Source organism: Symsagittifera roscoffensis, chromosome 6 (assembly GCF_963678635.1).
Source record: "Symsagittifera roscoffensis chromosome 6, txSymRosc1.1, whole genome shotgun sequence".
In the NCBI taxonomy this organism is placed as follows: domain Eukaryota; kingdom Metazoa; phylum Xenacoelomorpha; order Acoela; family Convolutidae; genus Symsagittifera; species Symsagittifera roscoffensis.
Genome location: NC_087067.1, coordinates 38,776,090 through 38,787,485, shown reverse-complemented (window position 1 = coordinate 38,787,485; position 11,396 = coordinate 38,776,090). Strand labels below are relative to the sequence as shown.

General features: G+C 34.3%; 1 protein-coding gene across 2 annotated transcripts; it reads right to left on the bottom strand.

The window, feature by feature from the left end:
* Positions 1–2,582: 2,582 nt before the first annotated feature.
* LOC134847788 (uncharacterized) lies at positions 2,583–5,373 on the bottom strand. Of its 2 annotated transcripts, XM_063865005.1 has the most exons (5): positions 5,243–5,373; positions 4,856–5,170; positions 4,007–4,411; positions 3,405–3,741; positions 2,583–3,062 (listed from the first exon to the last, which is right to left on the bottom strand). In XM_063865005.1, exons 2-5 carry the CDS (start codon positions 5,058–5,060, stop codon positions 2,594–2,596), a joined length of 1,416 nt encoding a protein of 471 aa, XP_063721075.1. In that variant the 5' UTR covers positions 5,061–5,170; positions 5,243–5,373; the 3' UTR covers positions 2,583–2,593. The 2 variants fall into 2 exon arrangements, with proteins under 2 accessions (XP_063721075.1, XP_063721074.1); XM_063865004.1 differs by having other exon boundaries at positions 4,856–5,370.
* Positions 5,374–11,396: the final 6,023 nt, after the last annotated feature.

The window sequence follows — 11,396 nt, the reverse complement described above, 5'->3', positions numbered from 1 at the left end:
TTTATGTGTTTTTTTGCTCTGATAAATTACATGGCAAATCTCTGTTGAATGAAAAAGCTTTTTGAATTGTGCTCTTGAAGTTATGCAAAGATGAAATTCGCCGAAAAAACGAAATCCTTATGCATTGCATTTTGCTCTTTTATCAGTTCAAAAGCAGTTTTGAAATTTGGATTGCAGTTTTAGCGCCATGTCACTCTCTCAAGGTTGGAATTTTTTTCAAAAACTTAAAACGTTGTCCGATAAATTTGTTAAAAGCTATACCGTTATAAGCGACGGGTCAACCTGACTTAGAGAAAATTTTTTACACTGTAAGAAATAACTTGAATTTCTAAACTCGTCTTCGAAAACGGCTATCAAAAAATTAATTGAAATGAAGTATTTCAATCCAATCTTCCATTGGGTGCACAATTGCTTTGAAAAAACTTTCTATTGCTCCTGGCACGTAGTTTGGGATACGACAATTCAGATCTTGACCAGTAAAAAATTGGTACATTGATGATCATCAGCTGGACCAGAAAGAATACGAAAGGTATCCATCTAGCGATCAGCAGAAGAAAGGAAACCATTGGTTAACCCAAAAAAAATTGAAGAAACCTTATTTCAAGAAGTCAGTTGGCGAGCCACCAGACAACCGTTGAAAGGAAAAGTGTTTAGTACTCCGGATCGTTTACGGTTACTTCGCATAATGTGCATACTTTATTTTAATTGTGTTAAATTTTTAGAAATAAGACAGTGCAAGTTTTTTCACTTATAAAAATGTCATGATCCAATCCTGATTCCGTAGACATTGATTAAGTAAGAAAAAGTGAGCACTCGTCGCCGCAGAAGCACTCGGGTAAGACGAAAAAAGTGCAAACACGAGCCAACGTTTCACAGCGGACAAGAAAATTCGAGCATGTGCAAAACGAAAAAATGATGACTTTTGAAGTTCCTAAAAACTACGTAACATAACTTTTTGTTCAACTTCGATGGATGGGGTACGCGACATTAATTAACTGGATACTTATTCGTCAGATCATATTAATTTTTAATTAGAAGTTTTTTTCTCCGACTGTAAGAATTTGTGAAAGAGTTACAAGATTATCTATCCCAGAAAACAGAAAAATTGTGCCGCCGGAAGAAGGGAAAAACACTGAGCAACTTGCAACATCTTCAAGCCCCCCACTGAAAACATTTCAACAACTTGCCACGGAAAAACAATCACAAAATCCATTTTTCACGACTCGTCTCAAAGTCAGTCGCCTACACGGCCAATACGTGGAATCAAAGCCAAAAGAGGCGTTTCGATGAGGGTTTTTGGGATTCGGCCGTGTACTTTTTCTCACAAAAGCAGTTGTCACAACAAACTTTTGTAAGATGTCATGCGAAATATCACATGATCTTTTTTCTATCATGATTATAGCTGCGAAAAAACAACTTCCAAATGCTTTTATGAGTTTTTATTCTATTTTTGGTTTTTTAATCTAGATTAATTGTGCTTTTTCAAAGGCTTTGGTCGGAACAATCTGTGCTACTTGCACAGTAATGGGCTATCCTTGTTACACATTGTAATCTTTTTGAATTTTGTATTTTGAAATATGAACGATGACTTTCATAAATCTGTAATATCTAGTTTCTGTCTGTTGAAACTAACTTTTTTATGTTTTTGGGCGCATTTTTTGGGCGCAGCTCTGAATGATCCAATACTTAATAGAAATTTTAAAACTGAGCCTTTAAAAGAAGCTCCCAGAAAAACTATCATTTTTTGTAGATTTTTTTCTTTGACGTTTTTTGCATGGCCAATTCAAGTTTAAGTTGATATAAGTTCCAGTAAGTTGAAAATATATAACTTAGTATCTAAATTATTTACTTTTATATCCATTTTGCATAGAAGTTTAAAAAAAAAGCAAAAAAAACGCAATTTTCTTCGTTTCTGCTAGCTTTTTTTTTTAAATTTCTGCTTTCTGCGCTGAACCTAATTAGTTTTGTCGATGAAAAACGACTTGAGTAGAAAAACTTCAAAATAATGAATTTTTTTTATGACAAAAAGTTTTGTTTTGATCACCAAAGATGATGAGGAAGTTCAATTCGTGCTTTTTTCTCACTAAGTCAAGTGTTACAAAGAATATTCATCAAGTCTCAACCGATAGATCAAAATAAAAATTAAAATAAAAATTGACGCAAATAACAGATTTTTAGGTAAACTAATGCATGAATAGATGAAGAACAGCCCACACTTCATTGCAACTACATTTTTTCTTTTTTTTTGTTATTTTACGTAAAAACGACTTGAACGAAAACATTTGAAAAATAAGCTAAATAATGTTAATTCAACGCTTCCTCCTCCCCCTCCCACTCAAAATTCAATATGAAAACCATTTGAAAAAAATATATATATAAATTTGTTTTCTACTAGATTTTTTGCAAAGAAGACTGGGACACAAACATTTTGTGCTACTTGCAGCACAACCAGCCAATTTTTATATTGTTTTCTTTGATTTTAGGTTCAATAAAATATATCATTTTGAGCCCAACTAGATGTTATGTTTAATATACAACTGACTGAACATTACAACTAGTTCTTTAAAGAATTTAATGCCATCGTTATAAATTTTTAATTGATTTTTTCTTTTGCAATAATTTTACAACAGCAAATTTTAAGAAAATAAATAAACGTTAAAGCAGGAACAACTACTATAGCCAAAACAGTGAGACTAAGGGTGATCAAACTATTACGCAAAGATATCACATTGCTTTCTTCGAAGTCAAAAACGGTGGTTTGTTTCTGATCGATTAACCAATCTACTATATTTTCAAGTCTTTTGATAGAGTTTTTGGAAAGTTTTTCTTTCAACTGTTGCACATTTTGTAGATAGAAATCTAAGTTTTCGTGAATGCTTTTGAGAGCAGCTCGCATTTCGAGGTCGGATGGTTCCGAGTTGACGACGACTCCGAGGCTTTGTTTTTTGACTACATCGGCTAAGTAGAAATTGTCACCTCTCTGGGGAACAGCGATGAACACTTTGTCACGTGACAGGCCTTCCGAAAACCCACCAGTGGCACAATGAGACATGAACACTCGACTAGAAAGTTTTTTGATATTAACAAAAGAAAAAATTAACAAAACAATTACATGATAACTTTGCTTTATTCTGTTTTCAAACCTTTGCGGTATATTAAGAAAACGTTACGGATAATTCTCAATGTCTCGGTACAACAGAAAAGCAGTCAATTTGGGTTTTTGAATGTGTAAAATAGAGCTATTTGGGAGCCTGCCTACTTTGAAATTGACAATAAAGATGGTAATGATAAAAGACCTCCAATATTTTCTCATAAAAATCTTATGGAGAGTTACAACATCCTTCTTTTTTACTGGGTATCTTTTTACCAAGTCGCTTCTAAAATGATTTCAATTATCATCTTACACTTTCGGATGCCCCAAAATATCCCTCTGCGCCACTTTGCCCTGAACAAACAGCTTTGATTGGTCAATTTTATCCATGACGTCATAATTCCAAGTGCGATGAGCCCAAACAACTCTAAACTGATCCTGCGTTTCAAAAACACGCTTCAAGATTTTCGTCTCATCATCTGAAAAAGTGTTCCGGGTTCCAATTGAAACGTAGAGAACTGGTTTGTCGCTTTTGTCGATGAAGTCAAGAAGCTCTGGATTAATTCTGGAGAGATTATCTGGTTCATGTGGCAGTAAGCCGACAGTGGTTAGCTTTGGGTGAATGTCTCGACGAGCCAAGATTGTTTCGTCTAAATGAAAAAAAAAATACGCACAATGAAGTCATATTGATTTTTCAGCTAAGGAGATAAGTTTTTATAATAGAAATTGTTAAAAGCACTTAAGCGAAAGTTTCCACAAGAACGGTTTAATACATGCGATATTTAGAATGCTTAGGGCAAAAAAATCAAAAAGGCTTCTTCATCACTTGTATAAATTGATTATCAAAATATCCTAAATTGAGAAAACAAACTCTTTTTTGCTTCTACCTAATAATATGTTCTATAATTTATTTACCGAAGTAAGCAATCACGGGGTAGCTGTTCGTGACGTGGAAATAGTTATCAAATACTGGCAACTTTGAATCCGATCTTAGCTTTTCGAAATCACCAACTGCATCTCGCGTGAAAAACCAAAACAGCGAAATGAGAATTCGGTACCAATAGGCGGCACATAGTTTGAAATACCAATCGGGTCTAGTCGACTCAGGCACGTGATTGAAAGTAACTCCGAGTCCCAAATTGAATCCCTCGGCGTGCATTGAAATCGGCGGAATGCTCGGTCGAAAAGCGATCACAAAGGGTATGTCGTGGACTTCGGCTATTGTTCCCGTGGCGAGGCAGATGTTGTCGGAGATGATCAAGTCGGGTCTGTCTTCTCGGATTAGGGCTTCGACAGCTCGGGTTGGGTACACTATTTCACCTGAAAATGAGTGCTTTAAAATTTGAGATTAAAGTAGTTTTGGACTTAAAATTACCAACGAAATGTCGAGCTAGATTTTTTTAATGTAAAATCCAGAAGTTTGGCGGCGGACAGAATTGATTAATGTCTTGTTATTGCTTACCTCTGATTGTCACATTAAGGAAGTTCATTTGTTATTGGTCCTGCCATGCATTTTAATAATTATTTCGTAAATTCTTTTCGAACGTAAGCATGAACTAATGAGTCACAACGACAGGAGTATATGAGTCAATTCTTATATGAGTCACAACGACACGAACAGAAAACTATCATTTTTTTGACATACAGTAAGATTTGGGCGTTGAAATTTTTGTAGCAGCTTTTTTTAAATTTCAAAAAAACTTTTTCAGTTTTTTGAAAGACTCTATGAGAAAAGATAACAAATTAATTGAAAAAAGAAAATACCTCGCGTGTAATTTTTGACATACTCGGCTCCCGACATATTCGGGTCCTTACTCGGGTAGAACCACTCGCCAGTGTCAAAAATATTCACACCTCCCAGTCTCTCGGGAATGTCACGACACTGAGCACCTGTTACGTAACTCACTCTGTATTTTTCCGCGCTAGTCGCCTTGTTATGTAATGTATACGCAAGGTGATTATGTAACATGGCGTGTGAATGACAACCTACGACTAGGGCTACATGTTTGGGTTTTATAGAACTTTTCACTTCCGGTATTTTTGGACCATCGGAACTTTCTGTTTTCGAGTCAGTTTGACCTAAAGAAACCCGATTGTATACAATCAAAACAAATAGTAGGATGTGAAAACCAAATTTTGTCATAACTTTACCAAGTTAAAATTTTGTTCGAATCAATGAGTTGCAATTTCAGCAGCAGATGCAAGTTTGGTATGAAGATTAAGAGCTATGATGTGTTGTTCGCTGGACTCACTTGATGGTTTGTTTGTACGCATGAGGGCGTTGAATGCAATATGTTTGGTTACTTTCAACTGACATATTTCAGTTTGACCATATCGTGTTTTCAGTTTGATAATATCGGTGTACTGGAACAAAGCAGAAAAGATCGAATTATGGTGGTTTCACAGCTTAAGATTTTTACTATTGTTCAAAGACCTCTAAATCTTAGGCCAAAACAAAAACAAAAGACTAACCGGTTGCTGTACAAGTAAGAAAGTATGCTCTGACCGCAAATTTTTCTTTTTTTGCAAATGTTTTTGGAAGTACTTAGCATAGTCGTCAGATCCCCTGCCATGGCAAGGATAGTGTGAGAGGATGATCTCTCTCCTTACCTATATCTTTAGGTCTATCTCAACCTGACCAATTTTGACTGCAATAGTGACACCGCGTGAAATTTCCAGACGCACAAACAAAAGTCTATGAGTCGCAACAGAGGAGCTTCGCTCAAAAAAATTGTCGGTCTGGAATTTGGGGAAATATCAAAAACGGACCGTTTAGATTTTTTAGGTTTCGTTATCATAGATCCTCTGCACATCCTACTTCATAGTCTCTATCAGTATCTTTGTAAAGTAGACGGAACAACACGAACAGCTAGTTTTTGCGCCAGAGGCGCATAACATTCAAAGGAACGAACAGCCCTTTTGTTGCAAGTTGAGTTTAATTTTCGACGGCACATCGAAATAGGTGGAAAACGGTTCGTAAAAAGTTTTGGAATAATTTTAAAAGATTAAAAGATTTTCTATATGATTAATTTTTAGAATTTTTTTCGATTTCCAAAATTTTTGGACAAAAAATGATAGTGGGTCTAGAAAGTTTGTTTGGTCTTTTTTGGCTTTTTAGACCAAAATTGCTCTAAAAGCTGGCTTTGGTATTGACTTTTTTCTACTCATTTCTTGCGCTTTTTAATCTGATTGTACAATGGAAATTGTTAGCATTGCTTCATCCCAATTCTCATTTTTTCAGTTTTTTTTTGAAATTTTTTCATGTGATGGAATAATTCTGACTACTTGCACAAATAGCAGCTCTCTTACATCTATTTTTTGAGAGAGAGAGAGAGACGGGCAAACTTTTAAACAATAAAACAGAAGAAAATTTCCGAATTTTCAACAATTTCTTTTTTAGTTTTTTTTTTCGTTTATTTTTTTATCCCACCACGCAGAAGAAACCAACATTGATTGAAAAAAAAATTTGGAACAAAAAAATAGTCGGAAAATTCTTGCACAGTAGCCGGCTGTCCTTGTTTTTGTTCTTGCAATCACTGTGATTATCATTACACCAACCAGCTATGCTAATTTTAAAACTAGATTTGATTTTAAACATTTATGCTAATATTCTAACTGAAGGAAATAAAAAAAGCATACCTATAATGGACAAAGCAACACAACTCAAAAAAACCATCATGGTGATATAAATTTCAATTTCTGTTCCGACCATTGAAATTGGGAAGGGTCTTTGTTTTCGGGTGTGTTTCAGTTTTTTTCTTTTCTTTTCACTTCTTTTGTGTTCCTCGCAAAATCAGGTACAACAAAGAACCATTAGAGAGATTTGAGTGATAAATCATATAAAACTCTTTTAATTGTTAATTCAAATTTTATTAAGAATTTTTTCAAAAACTTTTCTCAGTTTCGAGAAAAAACCGGTTTGAATTGTTTGAGTTTTCGTCTATTTTAGCGAGTATAGCGATCAAGTACAGTTTGTCGTATATGGAATCTAGAAGTTTAGGCTGAAAGAACTTGATTTTACTATGATGAAACTAGCGTTGAAAGCTTATTTAGTTCTTTTTTGACAAAAAAATATTAAAATTTTTAATGCAAAACATTGAAAACAATTTTTTAGGTTTTGTATTTCATTTTTTTAATCAAAGAAATTAATTTTTTGAAGAGCATTGGGTTCGTTTACGCATTATTCACTAACTTTCTTCGCAGTCGTGAAATTGTATCATTAGACGACGTACAAAAAAGACGTACTTATTGTGGTCGGAACATTCTGTGCTACTTGCACAGCAACCGGCTATCTTTATCTAGTTTTGTATTTGTTTCAACACCATGACCAGCATTGTTTGCCGAAGAGCACAGATGTTACTTTTCATAGATATTTCAGTGCTGAGTCTTCTTGGACTTTTGCAAAGCTTTCGACTAAGTCAATCGCTTGCTGGAAGGTGATCAAAAAAAAAACTTTTTGAGCTGATTAAAAACTGCTCGACGAATCAGTATCAATCAGTAAAGATAGGAGAAGTCCAAAATTTCCAGACTTTGCTCCACAACGCTCGCTTCTGACTCCTTTTTTTAGCAATATTTGTCAATTATGCCTCACAGAAAACGTAAAAAACAAAAAAAAACTTCCTGCATGCTGACAATGGAGAACTGTTGTGTCAATCGGCGCAACTTTTTCCATCTCCAGATCTTGCATGTCTGACGAATTACAATTACTGGGCTCATGGGACGAAATAATCATCTTGCAACTAAATATTTGAAAAATTGCTTCTTAACTATTTTTCGCGGATAATGTAAAGAGTAAATCCTGAGCAATTCCGTTTAGAACAACAAAAACTCAGAAATCGCTGTTAAAAAAAAACTCACCGTGGATTGAGAACTTCAAATCTAGATAATCAAAACTCACCCTATTTCTGTTTTCGCCGAGCTGTTCTATCCTGTTAAATCAGTTCGACAAGTTGTAATGGTGCATAGTCCTATGCAGTACTTATCGCTTCCTATAGTTCACTCGAGTGGTTTCCTTCGAAAGCTGTTGGCCCATAATAGAAAAAATTCAGCCTAGAGCAACCAAGTGGTTCTCACAGAAGTCGATGACGACAAATCTAGACTAAGCAAACTTAAGTTTCTACCGCTTTTCTTAAAGCTGCAGATGCACGGTTTTTTCTTAGTCTCACAAAAACGATATCCCTTAGGAATACTGCCAGTATATTACTTCAAATTGATCATTAAACAATTTTTTTTTCATTTTGCCTCGATTCAATCTCACGGGAAAATCCCGAAGTTCTGGAATCGAGATGCTCTCCTCGTCACCACCATTTTTCGCAAAAAAATCGTCTTTTTCAAAATTCCAGGTTTTCAACATGTATCTGGCTAATTTGTTGCTGTGATTCTCTTATATCAACAGTTTTTCTAAATAATTTTGTTTAGCAGCCTCAAATTTTTTCAGCTTTTTTCTTTAAATTTTAAATTAGTATTTTCATTTTTGTATGATCTTGATTGAGGTTATAATAAGTATTATGTTCATTATGATTTTATTCAGCAACAAATGTGTTTTCGAATGCATTAGTTTCGTACAATGATTCACAAAGCCTGTTTCCCGAGGTTTCAAGTTTGCAAAGATACAAATTTCGATGTAATGAATAATTTTAACAAAGTTAATTCCGGTGAAGTTTTTAATAATTTGGGTTTTAAAAGGCGTTTCAAAACGGGAGAAGACTTAATTTTAATTTTGGTTATAAAAAAATTCATGAGCTCAACGTTAAAGTTTGTGAAGATTCAGAAGCATAATTGCTTTCTATGCCTCCAGGGGAAAACTTATGAATCAATTTTATGACTTTTTATCGAAATTTTGATTAGCATGTTCGATGGAAATTATAAAATGCAAAATTCCGTGTTTTGATCCAATCAAACATAATTAATAATATAATGACATTTGCCGGTATGGGATTATTGGGGGCTTGACAATAAACAAAGAGTTTTTTCTTGAAACAGAATTTTTTGGCTAATCATATCAAAATTTGAAGAAACAAGACTGCTTGTATGTCAAGGAAAAGCCCTGAATGTTCTGACTGTCCCTTTCATATCGAAGAGTTTTTGGGGAAAAAATTATTGGAAAAATATAAACTTTGGACAATATCAAAGATTAAGCGTGAAAATTTGAGTAGTTCTAAATTAAAACGACCGATTAGCTAGACTCAATTCGATTTGAAACGCTTTTGTTGTGCGGTATAATTCACCACGCATAAATAATTTGCGTTACAGCAATATGAATAAATTCGCGCATAATTTAGTCCAGAACATGGCCAATTTGGCAATTTTCAAACCCCTAGAACTTTACAAAACATCATTGGAGGTCAAATATCTTTCTAAATTTGAACTCAAAAAGTCAATAGCTTCAATGGAAAATAAATAATTTTCATGATGAAAACTAGGTTTGGAAGCTTTATTTAGTTCTTTTTGGGCAAAAAAATATTTAAAATTTTTAGTGCAAAACATTGAAAACAATTTCTTAAGTTTTTAATTTCATTTTTTTTTAATTGAAGGCCTTCATTTTTTGAAGAGCATTGGGTTCGTTTACGCATAATTCACTAACTTTCTACGCAGTCGTAAAGCTTTATCGTTACACGACGTACAAAAAAGACGTTTTAATTGTGGTCGGAATATTCTGTGCTACTTGCACAGCAACCAGCTATCTTTATCTAGTTTTCTATTTGTTTCAACATCTTGACCAGCATTGTTTGCCGAAGAGCACAGTTGTTACTCTTCATTGATATTTCAGTGTTGAATCTTCTTAGACTTTTGCAAAGCCTTCGACTGAATCAATCACTTGCTGGAAGGTGATCAAAAAAAAAACTTTTTGAGCTGATTAAAAACTGCTCGACGAATCAGTATCAATCAGTAAAGATAGGAGAAGTCCAAAATTTCCAGACTTTGCTCGATGTTGGAACAAAACGTCGAATTTTTTGTCAGACCCCAAGCTGAGTGCTAACAGTGTCTACTTTTAAAATCATTTGTGTTTTTATCACGACTCAATCAAAAGAATAATAATCCATTTTTACCGGCAAGTTTTCAAAAGAAAATACAAATTAAAAATACATCGAATTTTTGATTTCTTTACAAACTACAGATTGATATCAACATGGACATGGAAGTAAACACAATTAAAAATGAAGGCTCTTGTTTTCTTGAGTTCCCTTCGACGCAGTCACAAATATTACAGACTTCGCGCTGAGTTAGAGTGTTCACGGGTCGACCCGATAGAAGGAAGGCACTTTCGGAACTACAAGTCATCGGAGTTCCCCCTTCGTCTCGGTACAACGGCAGCCCTCGATCATGATAGTAAAAGTAGTGTTTCAACTTGTCACAAGAACATGTCATCTTTCTAGCATCGGTGTAAACTTTCTTCAAACTATTACACTTTATTAAGCTATTAACTTGATCTGACCAATCGTTTTTCACAAGGTTGTAACGTAAATTGACATATTTCAACTTAGGTGCATTGCAAATCAGTGATGGAAATTTTGTAAATCTGTTATTTTGTAAATTCAAATATTCTAAATTGTCAAAATTGTCAAAATGTTGAATTGATGTAATGCGATTGTTCCTCAAATCCAAACTTTCGAATGTTTCTGAAATTCCTTCGAAAAAGTTTGAATCAAAAGTCGTTAACCCAGTATCTGATAATGACATTTTGACTCCTGTAGGAGAAATTATCGCACCATTGAATGGCTTTGAACTAGAAAAACTTTTTAACTCCAAACCACTTAGATCAATATTAGTCAATTTTCGACTGTGAATTTTGGAAAAAGATGGAAATTTATCTACTTCTGGTCCATAACTACACTGTATTTGGGTAACTGGGTCGTTTTTGCAGACGCATGGTTCTATTGTGTCGCAGCCTGTTTTAGGGTCATCGCTGAACAGCGAGTTAACAAGTGCAAAAATTGTGGCAAAATCCATCAGATTAAAATGAATTAATTAACTGAAACTGGTAATAAACAAAACCAGGAAAGAAATTTATGATGGAAACTGTTACGATAAGTATTCCTTATGAAGTAATATATTTATTTCAACGTTTATTTGGTGCACTCTTGACTAAATGAGGGACTATTGTTTGATCAATTGTCTTGAGGAAACAGTTGTTTTGTTGCATTTTTGACAAAAAAGCGAGTTTTATTTTCGATTAACAACGAGGGGAAAATTGTCCTTTGAGGGACCAATTTGTAAAGAAATCAATAAAAATTTGATAATGAAGAAAACTCTCCAATTGTGTTGAAGCTCGCGGGAGTGTCGCGCTAAGCATGGAAATATGTGA